The sequence below is a fragment of the Malania oleifera genome, chromosome 8 (assembly GCF_029873635.1).
Source record: "Malania oleifera isolate guangnan ecotype guangnan chromosome 8, ASM2987363v1, whole genome shotgun sequence".
Lineage (NCBI taxonomy): Eukaryota > Viridiplantae > Streptophyta > Magnoliopsida > Santalales > Ximeniaceae > Malania > Malania oleifera.
The window spans coordinates 17,793,806-17,811,947 of record NC_080424.1 but is presented as its reverse complement, the minus strand read 5'-3'; the positions used below and the strand labels follow the sequence as shown (position 1 = coordinate 17,811,947).

Genomic DNA, 18,142 nt, shown 5'->3' with positions numbered 1-18,142 from the left:
ATAAGTGATTAAAAATAATTGATATTATTAGAATTTATATTACTAGACTTTCATTGCTTAAAAGTACTCCCTTTAAACTTTTCCTGATGTACTTAAAAAAAAAAAAAAACTCTTAATTTTTACAGCGCAGGAGTCTCAAAGAAGATTTCTTTCCCCAAAAAAAATAATAAAAAAGAAAACAAAAGGGAAGGACCTTTTTTGTCAAAAAATATCCCAAAAAAAGGTAAAGAAAAACTAAAACGGCATCGTTTGAGGGGGTTTGTTAATGTAGGGACACCCCTTGCGCAAATACACGCTACTTTGTTGCTGCTCTCCAAGTCTCCCGGTCTCGGGGACTGCCCTGTTGTTGCTTCAAAAAAATTTGGAAGGCAGGGGTAAAGAAAATGCTCCCGCGTTCGCAGATTTCTCTCTGCAAACTTTTGTTGAGACACCCTTTTGCAAGTTTCGCAACACCCGCGTCTTCATTTTTCTGCAAATCTCTTGCATCGGTGTCAAGACCCACCTTGAAATTCCTCCATTTTCCTCCCCAAACCCGCCCAAACCCTGCGACACAGTTCAGACCTCGTGCAACTCTGAGATTATACTCTAGTGTCGACACGAACAAGGAAGTAGACGCGATTAACCTCAAGTTCGCTGAAGCCAGAGAAGAGATAGAGATGGCTTTGGAGTCCAAAGAGACCGTGTATTTTGATGAGGAGGCCGAGTGTGCTCGTGCTGTGGTTAAGGAAGTCCTAGAGATGTTCGACGGGTTGTTAGCGAAGTTGCCCGATGGCGAAAAGGCGGCGTTGCAGAGGTCAATGGGGCTTAAGATCGAGCAATTGAAGGCTGAGCTTCAACAGCTCAATGATTGATGAGGTGTGGTTCACATTGCGTTTGACCCATTTTTTTTTGTTTGTAGTTATGATTTTTGGTCGGGAATTTCGGCCAAAGGTTCTTGCGCTGGACAATTTTATGATAGGAAACGGAGATTGTTAGAATCTGTTGGGATTTTGATGTGGCTAGTTTTGAATTAGTATTTACCAAATGCAAGTGAATTCAAATGGTATACATTTGAGTTTTCACACATTCTGCTCTATAATTTTTAAGTTGTCTTAGATATGTGTATGTTGTTTTTGGTGAATAGCTGCTTATAGTTTTTGAAAGATATAGTAGCATGGGCCAACTTGTTGTAAAAGTTGGTAGAAGTCTCATTGAAAGGTGAAAAGTATATCTTTTTTTAATTCTGAACTAGAAAGGTTTTTGTTGCCACTAAAATTTGGATCGGGATTTGTTGGCTAAATCATGACCTTGGCCATCTAAAAAAGAGAACAAGAAAGTCTTGGAGGACTAGGGTGTTCTTGGGGGATCGCTTGGATGTGTAAGTCAGAAAAATGGAAGGGTGCGAACTGCCAATAGTATATGATTGGGTGTTTTCATATGTCTTACCTCTTCCAGGGTGACCCTTTTATAGTTGTGTGGACCTTTCTCTCCTTAATTCCCCAATTAAGGAGGTGTTATTAGGGAGTTATGGCCTATTATTCTGGGGATTATATTGGATTTATGAGCCTTTAATTTGACCTTTATTGGGGGATACAAGTGTTGCATGATCTCCTTAAATTGTCTTTAAGTCTGTCCTTGATGCTTGTTGACCTTGTGCCATGACCTTATTATCATCCCAGATTTTGGCCATCATTTTATGCCGTATTAATTGCCCTCCACTTTTGAGCCTAAAAATTACTTTTCTTGGCTTAGGAGTAGTTGCAAGTTGCCCTCATTTTTTTTTCCCTTAATGAATAGACCTTCTTTACCTTTTGACCAAGCAAGGCAGGAGTCTAGCCAACTTGAGCATGTTTTTGGACGAGCAGGTTGATGCAAGCAGCATCATCCATAGCTTGCCTTTGTAGGTTGGCAACCTGTTCATAAGACTCCAGCACCACCTGGTGCATGTGTCCGATCTTGTCCTCTATGATAAGGCTTATAGTATTTAGATGATAAATCAAAACTAGGCAAATAGAGTTAAAGTTGTAAAAGGAGATCAAAAGAAAAACATTAGGAGAATGAGCTCAACCAGTACGTTTGGTGGAGAATGGAGGAGCCTTGGATTTTGGGCATCATCATCTTCATCTTGCCTACGTCCTCGGGAAGGACAACTTATTGGAGAACTTTGGTAGAAACTAGAGGATCATGCAAAGCAAAGCCCTCTATATCAGGCAGGGTTGAACCCGTGAGTAACACTTCTTCTTGAGCAAGAGGCTCCTTAGAAGTTGGGAGTTAAGAAGATGCCATAGGGGAGCCCCTCTTCTTACCTGAGGAGCCACCCTTTCTCTTCTTCTTATGAGAGAGTTCTTCCAGCGAGCTCCAATCCATATCTGCATTTAAAGGTTAGAATCAATGAGCAAAATTGGATCATAACAACCATGAAGGACATTGCTGAGTCCGTACGAAATGAGGCTCTCCTTTTTTATTAGCTCCATAAAAGGTACTATCCCTTTGTGGCAAAATGTTGTATCTCCCTAATTATGACACTTTCGACATGGGTGAAGGTTGGGAGCAAGTGTCTTTGTTGAGCTGTGCAGTGAAGAAAAGTTAGAAGTGGTGTAACATAATCAGAGACGATAGATGAGCAAAGTAAAGGAAAATGATCACTTTGAAGAAGTGTAGACTAGGTTTGAGGTCCTTGGATGTTTATTTCTCTCGAAACAAAGAAAAAAATTGTTCTTTCATCCATGGATAGAAGAAAGCCCAAAGGAAAAGAACTTGCATCTAGAATGATAGTTGAAGTAACTTAGAACATCTTCTTATTTGGTATGTTTTCTCATTTGGAAACAAGTCCTAAATAGTCTAGTGGTAGGTTGATGACCTCGGCAGAGTAAGAGGACAACAAAACAAGTGAGGGTGGGGTAGGAATTAGGAGCGACTTAGCTAGGAGTGAGGTTATAGAATCACAATGTATCGAAAAAGAAAGGATGAAAAGGCAAGCGGAGTCCAACCTCAAAATAATCTTTGTAGATGCACACTTCGCCCGCTCTCAAATAGGGGGCATGCTCCTTGTTCGAAGGTAAATGAAGGTTAATAGAATCGCGAAGTCCGAACCCTCTCGGCTAAGAGAGCATTTTTTATCTACTACACTAGCTAGTGAAGATGTATAGGACTCGATGGGCTCCATAAAAGTAGAGGGATGCAATAAAGAGTGCTATATATATATATATATTGCATGTGGAAATTTGAAGAATATTTGAAGGAAATTCAAAGAGTGTTCAAACAACACTCAAAGAATGTTTGAAGAACATTCAAGTCTTCAAGAAGAATACTATCAATACTCCAAGATATTCAAATGTGCATTCAAAGGAAACTCAAAACAAAGGGAGGAGAGAAGAAGAGAAAAGAGAGCACCTTAAAGCTAGTCTTCACTCGGATTTGAAGAATGTGGAGTGGAGGAGGGCTTCTATAGGGAGAGCAAGAGCATTGGAAAGGCAACCATATCTTGGGAAGATATTTACATGATCTCCAATTCACCTTGGGAAGCACAAATATTTGAAATCCCCTAGGAAGGCAAGGAATCTGCCCAGAAAATATGGCTCAATCTCTCTAGGAAACACAAAATATTCAAAAGATCTTTTAAGAAATCAAGGACCCTTGGAAGAAAAAACTTTAAAAGCCCACAGATGAGCTCCACTTTTGAGGCATGAATAGATGAGCTTTGCTCATAATAGCCCAAAGATGAGTTTTTCTGACAAGGCACAGGCAAATGAACTTTGTTCATAAGGCATGAAAATATTAGCATTGCTCATAAAAGCCCACAGATGAGCTATGTTTATGAGGCATGACCATATGAGCTCTGCTCATATAGAAATTCAACAAGCGAGCTCTGCTCATACAAACCCAAAAGGAAGCAATCCTGCTCGGTTAAGAGTTGGTTGGCTTGACCGATATGAAAGGGACAACCTTGCTTAGCTAAAATGATGCCTAATCAGCTCGATTGAAATAAAAAAGTGGGGCTTGATCTGCTAAAGTGTGGATGATGCTTGCTTGGCTTAGCTAGAAACAAAGAGGTCTACTCGGATAAAATCAAGAGGATCCTAATTTGGTTCAGCAAAAGCTGGAATCGGCTTGAATCCATATTGAACATGACTCAAATGAGCCAAGAGCAACTTGGATGTGCTAACACCGACTTGAGAGAGCCAAAACCAGCTCAGATGAGCCTCAAGCAAGCTCGGAGAGCCAACACCTACTTGGGAGAGCCGAAAACGGCACAAATGAGGAAAAAGCCAATCGGATGAGTTGACACCTACTTGGAGGATCCAAAACCAACTCGGATTTCCCTTTGAATAGTTTGAGAACAGCTTGCATGAGCTGAAACTGGCTTGGCCATATTCTGCTTAGCTCAGCAGAACACTACTTAGTCAGAAGCATGCTCAGGTTGGTCAATCTCCTGCCTTGTTTTATCAAAATACAAAGAAGGTTTACTCCAAAAAATTAAATAAATAAATAAAAAGACGGTAGCTTGTAGCTACTTGTAAGTCAAGAAAAGTAATTTATAGGCTCAGGAGTGGAGGGCAAGTGATATGACACAAAATGTTGGCCTATATCTAGGATGATAATGAGGCTATTGCACAAGGTCAACAAGCATCAAGGATAGACTTAAAGACAATTAAAGGGGATAATGTAGTACTTGTAAGCCCACCCCCCGGCGGGCCCAAAAAAGTTGGATTAAAGGTCTATAATTCAATATAACCTCGACATAAAAGCGCATAAATCCCCAATAACTCCTCCTTAATGGGGGAATTAATGGGAGGAAGGTCTAGACAACTATAAATGGGTCATTGCGGGAATAGGTAAGCCATGTGAAAACAGTCAAATCATATATTGTTGGCATTTCATATCCTTCCATTTCCCTGACTTAAGAATGGGAGTGATCCCTCGAAGTACAGCCTAGGTCCTTCAAGCTTTACTTGTTCTCTTTTTCAAGTGGTCTAGGTCATGATCGAGCCCACAAATCCTAATCCATATTTTAGTGACAACAGTATTGTTGAAGTGCCATGTTTCTAGCTGTGTTTCAATGATAACATGAATAGATTCTTGCAGCAAATCATTTGGACATTGACACAAAATGGAATCATAGGGTGTTTTAGATATTAACGCCAAAGCAGGTGGTCCCATCCTAGATCAGCTCTAAAATTTTGTGCAAATAGGGATAGAAGTAAAAATGAACTTTTTGTTAATTAAAAAAAAATGGTGTCCACAGCCAGCAGCCTTACACTGCTATTTGTAGCCCTCAAAACCCTAAAATTAAGCATTAATTTAATAAAATTAAGCCTAGAATCACGCGTAAAATCGAGCTTTCTAGACAACTCTTTAAACCTTCTAGCCAATTGACCCAACTCCTAAAATTCCAAAATAAAATATAACAAAATAAATGCTGAAATTATGACTAAAGTAGACTAAAATTAGGTCTTCAACACATCAATCCTATAGTACATTAGTGCCCCTCACTTGTGGAAAAACAAATTGTCCTCAAGTTAGAGCTTGGATTAAGGAGGAACATTTGAGGAATGATGCTCAAAGAGATAACAACATTGGAAGTATGAGAGATACCCAAATCTTCTAGCAAGTCCACTACATAAGCACTGCCATTGATTTTTTATAAAATCCTATAAGGCTTAATTTTCTTTTGCTTCAACTTTTTATGGATATATACTAGGAATCACACTTTATGCAAATATTCCATCATGAATCTCCTTCTTTAATGATCTTCTTGCGACAGTGTTGGTTTGCCACCTCCTTGTACTTAGTGTCAGATTGTTCCTATCTTCTACTTGACTACGGGCTGAATTATTGGTATCCATTCAGCCATATGCTCGATAACAATACTATACCTTGGGATCTTTGGCTGAGGAGCAAGATCCAACATTGTGGGGCCCTTTGATAAATAATCTCAATTGGCATCTTTCCCACTTACCAAAATGATCCCCTTGTTTTGGTCTTTTACTGCAAAGGCCTCAAATAATATTGTCAAGAATTTGATTCACTACTTTAGTTTGGCCATTTGAGTGTGGAATGAACTACTACTCTTCAAGCTTGTTTGGAACAATTGCCATAAAATCTACTAGAAGTGACTAAGGAACTTTTGACCTCGATCAGATGTGATTGACATGGGTACTCCATATAGTTGGACCACCTTGTGAAAAATAAACTGGATACTTGATACGCATTTGATGTCTTCTTACATTACATGGTAAAAAGTGTGCCATCTTCGAGTGTTTGTTGGCCACAAAAAGAACAATGTCCATACCTCATTGAATTCGTGGAAGATCTAATGCAAAATCCATGGAGATTCTCCCAACATGTTGGCAGGATTGGCACCAACACGTAGAGCCTAGTATTTTGAGACCATCTCTTAGAAGTCCAACAAATCACATACTTTTGGATGTATTTGGTCATGTCTCTCTTCAACTGTGACAAGAAATAGCGCTCCTCCACTAAAGATGTTGTCTTTAGAACTTTAGCTAGAATAGGTATTGCTTCCAGTTTTTGATGGCTTTGAAAATGGCATATAACTTACCCTTCTTTAGGCACTCAGTAATTAGGACCACCATATTGAGTTGAAGCCTCTAATTAATTGGCATTAAAAGGTTGCCAATCCATGGAATCTTTGTACATTTTCTAGAAGAGGCCAATCTCTGATTATATGAGCCTTCTCATCCACATGTATTCTTGATGCATTCACAATAAACTCTAAGAAGAGTAGCTTATCTGTGATAAAGCTTCACTTCTTTAGGTTAATGTATAACTTATTCTTTTGTAGTATTTTTAGAACTTCTTTTTTGTGATGCAAAGGTTCATCCTCAGTTTGACTATTAATGAGAATATCGTCAAAATAAACTACAATGAAAAAAATTTCCTAATAAAAGGTTTAAGAACTTGGCTCACCAAGTGCATAAAGGTCGTCTTCCACTTGTTTCCTTGCCTTGTGCGAATATGCTATTAGCCACTCCATTGATCAAGTTTTGTGAACACTATTGGATCTGCCAATATATCTAGTAGGTCTTCGTGGCGTTGAGTGGGAAATCGGTATCACTATGATTTTATAGATCGTGGTCGTCAACGTACATTCTCTAGCTACAATCTTTTGAGGAACAATGTTGACATTGCACAAGGGCTGATGCTTCTTGGATCTTCCCTTGTCAAAGTAGGCCCTCCACCATCTCATGTTTTGCTGCTAAAATCTAGACTATGACTTGTTGGCTCGATCATGGCCTTGACCCCCAAAAAAAGAGAACAAGAAAGACTTAGAGACATAGTGTGTACACTGTTGGATCACTATAATGCTTAAGTCAGGAACTGGAACGGTAAGTATGGAATGATAACAGACGTATGAAAGTGTTTGTAGCATGCTTTACCTCTTTCCAAGGTCCTCCTTTTATAGTTGCTTTGATCTCCCTCCCATTAATGCCCTATTCCTCAATTTATGAAGAAGCTACACAAGAGTTATTTTCCTTTATTTAGGGAGTTATGCAAGATTTAAGAGCCTTTAGTCCTGGCTTTTATTAGGGGTTATGAATATTTCATTAACCCCATGTAAGTGTGTCTAATTTCATGCCATTGATGATGGCGAATCTTAATTATACTTGTTGACCTTATCAAGTAGTTTCATCAACGTTTCCTGAATTTGGGCTGGTTATTTTAAGCTTCATTAGTTTGCCCCCCATTCCTGAACCTGGAAGTTATTCTTTTCTGGCATAGGAGTAGTTTTGTAATTCTCTAGCATATATTACTATTGTGACTAGTAAATGGCAAAGCCACCTGTAATCTTCATTAGGCAATTCTACAAGTTGTCTCCTGTGGTGCTTTTGACTCTAAAACTGAGCCACCAGGGAGGATAAATGAGTTGTTTAACAAACATTGAACTGACAGGGAATTGAACCGAGCTACCTAGTCGGCTAGTGGCCTAGTTAAGCCAGTCCATCCTTTAGTTCCAAGTTGTACGATAGTGACCGATCTACTGAGCCATTTTGGATTTTGGCCAAGCTTGTTTGTAATTTTGCCAAGCTATCTTGTTGTAATTGAGTTGTCGAGATGTTTTGGCTTTTGGCCATAACTGAGTCACCGATTTGCAGTGGCTTTTTGTTGAGTTAGTTTATAATTTTGCTAGGCTACTTGGTCGTATTCCATTCGTTGAGCTATTTTGGCTCAACATTTTTAGTCAAGTCGATTTTTAATTTTGTCGAGCCATCTAGCTATAACTGAGTCGATGTGCCGTTTTGTCTTCTGGATGGGCTAGTTTGTAATTCTACAGAGCCATCTAACTACTATTGATTCCTCGGCTCATCCGAGCCGATACTGCTTGTGTGTCCGGCTCATACGAGCCGATCTTCATGTATGGGGTAGCTCGCTGAGTCGGATTCGTAGGCTTGCTGGCTCATCCAAGCTGATTTCGTCTGTGCTCGGCTTTTGCCGAGCTGAACCCTTTGAGAGGCATCTGTGCCGAGCCGAACCCTTCGGGTGGTATTCATGTTGAGCCGCTCTTTGAGAGGCATTTTCTGCCGAGCAGCTCTTGCTAAGGCATTTTTCCTGCCGAGCAGCTCTTTGTGAAACATTTCTTTCGAACAGCTCTTCGGGAGGAATTTCTGCCGAGTAGCTCTTGTTAAGGCATTTTTCCTGTCGAGCAGCTCTTTGGGAGGAATTTCTGCCGAACAGCTCTAGCTAAGGTATTTTTCCTGCCAAGCAACTCTTCGTGAGGGATTTTTCCGAGCAGCTCTTGCTAAGGCATTTTTTTTTGTTGAGCCGCTCTTTGTGGGGCATTTCTGCCGAGCATCTCTTCAGGCGAAATTTCTGCTGAGCAGTTCTTGTTAAGACATTTTTCTAGCCGAACAGCTCTTTGTGAGGCATTTCTGTCAAACAGCTCTTCGAGAGGAATTTTTGCCAAATAGCTCTTGTTAAGGCATTTTTCCTGCCGAGTAGCTCTTCGTGAGGGATTCTGCTGAGCAGCTCTTGCTAAGGCATTTTTACCTGCCGAGCCGCTCTTTGTGGGGCATTTTTGCCGAGCAGCTCTTGAGGCGAAATTTCTGCCGAGCAGCTCTTGCTAAGGCATTTTTCCTGCCGAGTAGCTCTTCGTGAGGCATTTCTGTTGAGCAGCTTTTCGTGAGGAATTTCTGTTGAGCAACTCTTGCTAAGGCATTTTTCCTGCTAAGCAGCTCTTCGTGAGGCATTTCTGCCGAGCAGCTCTTGCTAAGACATTTTTCCTGCCGAGCAGTTCTTTGTGAGGCATTTTTGTAGAACAGTTCTTGCTAAGGCAATTTTTCCTACCGAGCTGCTCTTTGTGGGGCATTTCTTCCGAGCAACTCTTCGGGGGAAATTTCTGTTGAGCAGCTCTTGCTAAGGCATGTTTCCTGCCGAGCAGCTTTTTGTGAGGAATTTTTTGCCGAGCAGCTCTTGCTAAAGCATTTTTCCTGCCGAGTATCTCTTTGTAAGACATTTCTGCCAAACAGATTTTCGTGAGGAATTTCTGCCGAGTAGCTCTTCGTGAGACATTTCTGCTGAGCAGCTCTTGTTAAGGCATTTTTCTTGGCGAGCAGCTCTTTGTGAAGCATTTTTGTCAAGCAGCTTTTCCTGAGGAATTTCTGCCAAGTAGCTCCCCGTGGGGAGTTTGTTTGGCCTAATGAGCTATGCTCATCTTTTGGGCCGTCTGCTGGCCTGATGAGCCGTGTTCATCTTTTGGGCTGTCTCCGGGCCTAATAAGTTGTGCTCATATTTTGGGTCATTTTTGTTTTGCCTAATGAGTTGTGCTCATATTTTGGGCTCTCTTGTGGCCTAATGAGTTGTGCTCATCTTTTGGGCCGTTCTTGCTTTGCCAAATGAGCTGTGCTTATCTTTTGGGCCTGTCTTCGTTTTCCTATTGATATGTGTTCATCTTTTGGTTTCTGCTGTCCTAATGAGCTGTGCCCATCTTTTGGACCGGTCTTCCTTCGCCTAATGAGTTGTGCTCATCTTTTGGGCTAAAATTGAATAGTGTGACAGAGAATGCACTTGTAGATATGTATGCAAATTTTGATAATTTAATGAAGGCATATAAAATGTTGAAACATATAACTGATAGAGATGCAATTTCATGGAACAATTTCCTTTCTGGGCATGCTAGATTGGGTCAAAACCCCCTAGGGCATTGGTATGCGAGACATTTAGGGGAGTGTAGGACTGGAACTTACTTGTATGTCCTAACCTCTTAGGGCTGCTCTACAACTTGTTACTCTCTTGCCCCTTCCCTATTTTAGAGGCCTCCCTCGTATCCTTGGAGCTTTTTCTCTTCAAATTAGTTCACTCTGTTCTTGTGTCCATTATTTCTTCCAGATTAATATACTTCTGTGCTTTTGCCATCGGGTCCCCCATGTCAGCTGGGGGTCTTTTTCCTAGAGAATACGGGAAGTCTCTAGGTTGGAGGGCCGCGGTTAGGGTTGCTAGTACTATCCCGTGATCAAGATTGCGAATCTCAAGGGTGGCAACGACAAAGCGGTGTATGAATTTCTTTAGTGTCTCCCTTTCTCCTTGGACTAGGCTCATCAGGTGAGCTACGGTCTTTGCGATCCACCAGCTACTGATGAAGTGCCTAGTGAACAGTTGTTCCATCTTAGAGAAGGAATTAATGGATCCAGGGTTCAAGGTTCAGTACCATGCCCTAGCATTTCTTTTAAGGGTGGTAGCAAACACACGACACATGATGGCATCAGGTGCGCCTTGTAGTTGCATTAACACCTTAAAGGTATCCGAGTGATCAATCAGGTCGGTCGAGCCTTTGTACCTTTCAAATGTTGGCATCTTGAACTTACCTGGAAGCGGGACCTCCATGACCTCTTTGGTGAAGGGTGGATCTATAAATTTCAACAAGGTCTCTCCGCAAGGTGGGTTGGTGGGGGCCTCCTTTATCATCTTTTCTATTTGATCAATCTTTTTGATCTTCTCCTTCAGTTCTTTCGATCGTTGTTCATTGATTTCTACATTATTCGCGTCTATTCGAACCGTAGCGAATACGAAGATTCAAGTCAAAATAACACAAGGATGGCTTGCTACAAATGTAAGAATCCAAGCCGTAGCGAATACGAAGATCCGAGCCAAAGCAACACAATAATGACTTGCTGCAAATGTAAGAATCTGAGCCGTAGCGGATGCAAGGATCTGAGCCAAAGAAACACAAGGATGGCTACTCTGTTGGGTAGGATGACTTGCATTGGGCTTGAGAATCCGAATGTCGAAGCACATGAGGATGACTTGCATTGGGTTTGAGAACCTGAGTCCCGAAGCATATGAGAATGACTTATATCGGGTTTGAGAACCCGAGTGCCGAAGTACATAATGATGACTTGCACCGGGTTTGAGAACTCGAATGTCGAAGCACATGAAAATAACTTGCACCAGGTTTAAGAACCCGAGTGCCGAAGCACATGATGATGACTTGCACTACCCGAGCGTCAAAGCACATGAGAATGACTTGCACTGGGTTTGAGAACCCAAGCGCTGAAGCACATAATAATGACTTGCACCGAGTTTGAGAACCCGAATGCCGAAGTATATAATGATGACTTGCGTGGGGCTTGAGAACCCGAATGCCAAAGCACATGAAAATGACTTGCATTGGGTTTGAGAACCCAAATGCCGAAGCACATGAGAATGACTTGCACTGGGTTTGAGAACCCAAATGCCGAAGTACATGAAAATGACTTGCATTGGGTTTAAGAACCCGAACGCCGAAGTACATAAGAATGACTTGCATTGGGTTTGAGAACTCGAATGCTGAAGCACATGAAAATGACTTGCATTGGGTTTGAGAACCTGAATGTTGAAGCACATGAAAATGACTTGCATCGGGTTTGAGAACCCGAATGCCGAAGTACATAAGAATGATTTGCATTGGATTTGAGAACTCGAACGCCGAAGTACATGAGAATGACTTGCATTGGGTTTGAGAACCCGAATGCTGAAGCACATGAGAATGACTTGCATTGGGTTTGAGAACCCGAATGCTGAAGCACATGAAAATGATTTGCATTGGGTTTGAGAACCTGAATGCCGAAGTACATGAAAATGACTTGCATTGGGTTTGAGAACTCGAATGCTTACATGAGAATGACTACCTAAATAAATGGGATAGTCAAGACAACTTGGAATGACTTGGAAAAAATTATTTGAATGTTGGATACATATTTTGGGATTTAAAGGCCCGTGCCCCAGTTTCTAGGGTAGACGGAACAACTTTGGGAAAGAATTGCTTGGTTTGGGGGACCATTGCACCAGTTTCAAAGTGGATATTACGATCAAAGACTAAAGGTTGGTGCCCCAGTTTCGAAATGGACATTAAAATTCGGACTAGGGTCAGTGTCCTAGTTTCAAAGTACATGACTCAATTTAGACCTGAGTTAGTTGCCCCAGTTTCAAAGTAGATGAAATAACTTGCATTGGGTTTAAGAACCCGAGCGCCAAAGCATCACTGAATTTGTATGGCACATACTTTACCTGCTTGTCCTTTGGAGAGTTGCATAGTAAAAAATTGTCTTTTCATGGATCCAGTTTAGGAATTCCTCTATTCCCAAATTCCAATTAAAGCTAATTAGATACAGTTTGGTTCGATAATCTCTATGGCCTCCCGATGGTTGTGATTTGGATCAACTACCTGAATAATGTCTTCCTCATTTGAGTCATTGTTAACAATACACATTCACTGGGGTGGCTAAGGCTCTCATTCGGCTTGTCCTATTGGATGACCCCTCAACACCCATGCAAGCATGTGGCATAAAGTTTTTTGGATGTTCAATAGGACCAATTGTTAGTCTTTCTAGTGTGGCTTGTAGATCCTGCATGCTCATTCCACTGCACATACTCAGTGAACTCAATAGAGTTGCTGCTTCCTCTTCCATTGTTTGCCATCGAACAGGGTAAGGTTACTGTGAACTAACGAACATAGAATGGAAGCATAGGGTGTTTAAGGTATTAATGCCGAAGCAGTTTTCCCTTCTTAAAGCAATTCTAGGATTTCCTATGAAAAGAGATAGAAGGAAAAGTGAGCCTTTTATTGATTAAAAAAGAAAGCTGTCCTTTTACATAATAATTTAAAAAAGTAGTTCCATGACCAGCACTCAGCAGCCTTATATGGCTATTTATTACGCCAAAAATTAAGCCTCCTAGACAACTTCTAAAAGGTTGCAGCCAACTCACAAAGACTTCAAAATAAAAATAAAATAAATTAAATTAAATTTTGACTAAAGTAGCCTAAAATTAGGCCTTCAAAACATTAATCATATTCTACATCAGATGCAGATTTTGTAGCAATTTGCTTTACATAAATTCAAGATTATAGTGAGACTAATTTAAGGCCTTCAGGCTGCATTTTGTTTGGGGTAAAAAATGATGGGAAGGAAAAGTAAAAATTTGAAATGATCTCCTCATTAGGTAGCGGATGGACGCATAAGCTTTGCATGAATGGAGAGATGTCTCTAGCTAGAAATTTGAACAGATGGATGCACATGTCTTGCATGTTTCAGGATTAATAAAACCAAATTTATGGATTATGAAGCTAATTCATATTTTGTTTATATAATTTCCTACCCACCCTTCAAGGTTGGGTTAATTTCCTTTACAGTGTGTGTGCATGTATGCCGACTTCTCATCATCTGCCTCAATCAGAGTCACCTCTCTATTTTTTAGTTGTTGAACTAATTCTGTGTCACGTTTCAATTTTTTTTTTCTTTTCATGGAAACAGCGGCTTGCGTTTGCTTAAGCTCATCTTTGGATAACTAGGGTGTACAGAATCTTAGGGAAGAAAATTGTTTGTATTTTTCATTTGAATTTTATTCTTTTTATCTGGAGCTGCTTGTGAGTTCTTTGAATAAGTTTTTACAAATGGTAGATATCTCTCAATGTGCATAAGTAGCTCAGTTGTTCATACATGAAGATGTTTTGTAATGATCTCTTCATTCATCACAATATTTGCTTCTTTGATATGACTGAACTGTGAGCATCTGTATTGAACTCCATCATTGAGATTGCTGCATATTTTAATTATTTACTATCAAGCAATAAAGCTGTTCTTATAAGCTCAAAGGACTAGCAGCTCATTTGGTTCGTGAAATTGCTATTCCTTAGAATAAGAAGGAATCTAGTGAAAATTTTGGAAATATGGGTAATAGCTATTCCTTGTATTATGGGAGTATATACATTTCCATGCTGAAATTTGGAATAGTTATTCCATATGTATTTCTTGTTATGAACTCATAGAAAAAGTTTTACATTGTCATTTGCTCTATGTTATCAGCATATTTTTTTAACTAATTGTAATTCACCTATTATAATTAATCTATACCTAGGAATAGATATTCTTTAAAGCAAACATAGGTTTTTTTTTTAAATTACTCTTGCAAACAAGTAAAGAAACATGGGGAAACATGCTTGACACCCAACCCTGTCAATTCAGAGGTGTAGATCACTCAGATTTTAAGAAAACATTGGAGATAAATTCATGTTGAATGCAAAGCAATCAAGGAAAAAAAAAAAAAACTGAATATTTAATTTAGAGATTTGTTTTCCTACAGTAAATCTTGAGTCATCATCTTAAGCATGCCACATTACTGCGGCCAAAATGATTTGTGGCTGTACTCTTTTGTGCTTTCAGAAGAAACTACAATATCTTTCCCTCATAAGTGAATTAGAGCTGGACACCACATGGTTATACACATTGATTAACCTTGATCCATTGACAAGGTCAGGGTTGGAAATCCGTAGATCTGGCTCCTGTTGAAGTTCAGTTGCTTTTCTTTTATCTTGTCTCTTTTTATCTTCATTTTCTTCTAACAAGTGCATCGTTTTTCATACCAACAGAATTTACTTGCATAGTAGTGCAAGATCTACTTAAGTTGGGGTTTGTACAAATTGTACCCTGTGCTAGGATATTTTCATCTTGATTTGCTTTCCACTTGCTTCCAATGGTTTGTGCTTGTTACATACCATCTTAAGTAGGTACCAGTATATTCATTTGGTTTGCCAGAAATCCAAGAATTCAAGAAGTGAGGGAGTTGCAATTGAAGTTTTCTCTTGCTAGGTAAGTTCGATCACTGTTTATAACATGTGTTGCTTCTGAAGTATGAGGTATATACTGTTAAAGTATTGATTCCAAGGATCGACCTTCTAATGTCTTACTAAACAGAAATTATTGACTTTCCAGCTATGGCTGGAGTTGTTTACGGTCAATGCTAGCAATATTTTTATGTTGTTTGGGAGCATAGATTTGAGTTCTTAGATTGAGATTTGTGTGAGTTTGATGGAGTTCAGTACAATTTTATATTATATTTTAATTCAAATTAAGATAAATTTGATGTCAAGGTCTAAATTTCGTGCTCCCAACCTGGGGTTTCTGTATTTATTCTGAAACGATGGCTATATTTTTTAAAGAAGGGAGAAGGAGCAAGGAGGTGACGGGGTTCATGAACTAATATTTGGGGTCTTAGCATCAGTGAAATGTGTGCTGTCCAATAAATAAATAAATGAAATAAGCAAAATAGATTGAAAAGGAGGGGGAAGGGGGTTTGGGTCTTGATAAGCTGGTGTCATAACATCGGTCTTCTTGCTAAACGGTTATGACGCTTCCCGAAGAATGTCCATTTGGCATAAAGTAATAAGAAGTAAGTTTGGGCTGGATGAGAATGAGTGGGATACCAATGCTAATTTAAGATGCTCTTTAGGGAGTCCGTGGAGGTCCATTTCTCAGATCTATCCCTTTTTCGACCCTCATACTAAACTTGAGGTGGGGGGGGGGGGGTCTTACATTCGTTTTTGGAAAGACCCTTGGCTAGGAAATGCACCATTTTCCACTTCTTTCCCTCGTCTCTTTCATCTAAGTTCTGATCAAAATAAAGCTCTTTCTGTTTTTGTTGGTGACTTAAGCAACCCTTTGGTTTCTTGGAATCTCCACTTTAGGAGACCCTCAATGATAGGGAGATAGTGGAATTGTCATCTTTGTTTTCTTTATTGAATGGGAGTAACCTTTCTTCGGAGAGGGACGTTCGTTCTTGGTCTTTGGGCCAATCAGGAGTGTATTCTTGCAAATCTTTTTTCAAATTTTTGATTTGTTCAAACTCTTCTTTCCCACTCTATTATACTATTTGGAAGGGCAAGGTTCCGCCTAAAATAAAGGCTTTTACTTGGTTGGTTGTGCTTAACTAGATAAATTCTAATAACTTGTTGCAAAGTAGGAGACCTATGCAGGCTCTCTCTCCTGATCTATGTATGTTCTGTTACGAGAACTCTAGGACAACTTCTCACCTTCTTTTGCACTGTGAATTTGCTTGGAGGATATAGAATATGCTTTTTGGCGTTATTGGAGAAAGCTCGGTTTATCATCCTTTGGAGGAAGACTTTAAATAAATCCTTCGCAGGCTTTGGTAGAATGAAGGATAGGGCAGCTTTGTAGAAGTGTGGTTTTTTCACAGTATTATGGGGTTTATGGATGGAACATAACACTCAGATATTTCCTGGGAAAAAAATAAACCAGATGCTTATTTGGGAAAAAAAATTAAGTACTTGGCCTCATTGTGGTGTGTCGGATATGGATTTTTAGAGAGGCAAGATTGTAGGGAGTTTCAAAGAGATTGGAGGAACACACTGATTTGATAACCTCTTTTCTCTTGGGTATTTTTATTTGTTAAGTTTTGGAGTGTCTGAGTTTCTCTCGGGAGATAACTCTTTCTCTCTATTGTAAATTCTATTAATGATATCTTCTTTTGTTATAAAAAAAAAAATCTTTCTGAACCTTCTTTTTCTTTCTTTCTTATGTTGTGGACTCGGACCCTACCTGCCCTCCTTGAGGATGCACTAAGTAATACCAATTCAATGCCATACAATAAACGGAATGGAGAGAAAAAAATAGAAGAGGTGAAGAAAATGAGAAAGATAAGAAAGAGGGGGAGAGAAGTGTTCTGCTTAGATATATACTGTGTTGCTAGTTTAATTTAATTTTTATTTTTATTTTTATTTTTTATTACATTTTCTTTATCTTTTCTAAATAATTTAGTACAGTGTTTTTGTTTTGGGCTGGCCAGACTTCTTGTTATTATTATTTTGAATTTTTGATTATGCAGGATTGTTGGTATGGCTGGCATAGGTGAGTCACTATTGCTGGTCTCCTTTTGTGGCCTGTGTACTTTCCTTACTTCAATATCTCTGAGTGCCATTGCAACTAATGGTGCTATGAAGGTACCACAAATATGTATATATATTTTAATTCATTAAAGCAATATTATTGTTTTTCCCCAATTCTAGTAGGACAATTGCTGTTAAAAGTTTCCTCTAGAAATTCTTTTAGCAACAATTTTTGGTATGTACTACATTGATATTATGTGGTGTTTGGAAAAATAGGGGTAATGCAGGCAATAGATATTCAGGTTTAGGATTTGGATTCTTAAGGAATCTATTCTCCTATATCTTTCCTTGAACATTTTACCAAACCTTTACCCTATGTTTAGAGAGGCCTTAGATATGGATTTGTATTGGATTTGAATAGTATGTAATATAAAATTGCATTAAAATTTATCTAAATCCACCAAATGCAAATCCAAGGTCTGAAATCCATAATCCCCAACGCAGCGTCAAGTCATTTCCCCACATTGTTTACCGGGAAAGAAGAGGCCCTTTTAAGACAAAGGGGATGTTTGATAAAATTAGGCGCTGAACAATGAGTATACTTATGAATCTGTGAAGCTGGGTATTGAATATAACTAGGACCACTCTCTGAATTTGAGTATTGAATTATTTTAGTTATTTGATAACTAACAAATAACTAATCTCTGAATATGTGTAGTTTCCCCATTTTAATCTTCTGAAACTTGCAAAATGGAAATTTAAAGTTAATATAAACATTTGAGTTTTTTCCAAAATAATATTATTTTAATCAAAATTATTTAAAAACATTGATTTTTCGGTATTGGAATCACATATTGGAATCAACTTTTGGATCACAGTTTTTTCTAAAAATTGCATCAATTATTGGAATAACAGGCAAAAAAAAAAAAGCCACAATATAATCCAAAATCAATTGGAAACTGTTGAGGCCATTGAACAACTGTCTTTTCCCCGACCTCCATTTTTTTGCAACAAATCTCCCGTCCTTTTCCCCTTCCTTCTTCC

The 18,142-nt window shown here is 39.2% G+C and overlaps 1 protein-coding gene across 1 annotated transcript; it reads left to right on the top strand.

Moving 5' to 3' along the window:
• Window positions 1-253: 253 nt before the first annotated feature.
• On the top strand, window positions 254-17,451 carry LOC131162325 (embryogenesis-like protein). Its single transcript, XM_058118672.1, has 2 exons — window positions 254-855; window positions 17,098-17,451. The coding sequence occupies exon 1, from the start codon at window positions 384-386 to the stop codon at window positions 849-851; it is 468 nt and encodes a 155-aa protein (XP_057974655.1). The 5' UTR covers window positions 254-383; the 3' UTR covers window positions 852-855; window positions 17,098-17,451.
• Window positions 17,452-18,142: the final 691 nt, after the last annotated feature.

Excerpts from the sequence above, each read along its gene's own strand:
- LOC131162325 (XM_058118672.1), top strand. The coding sequence starts at position 384 with ATGCTCCCGCGTTCGCAGATTTCTCTCTGCAAACTTTTGTTGAGACAC.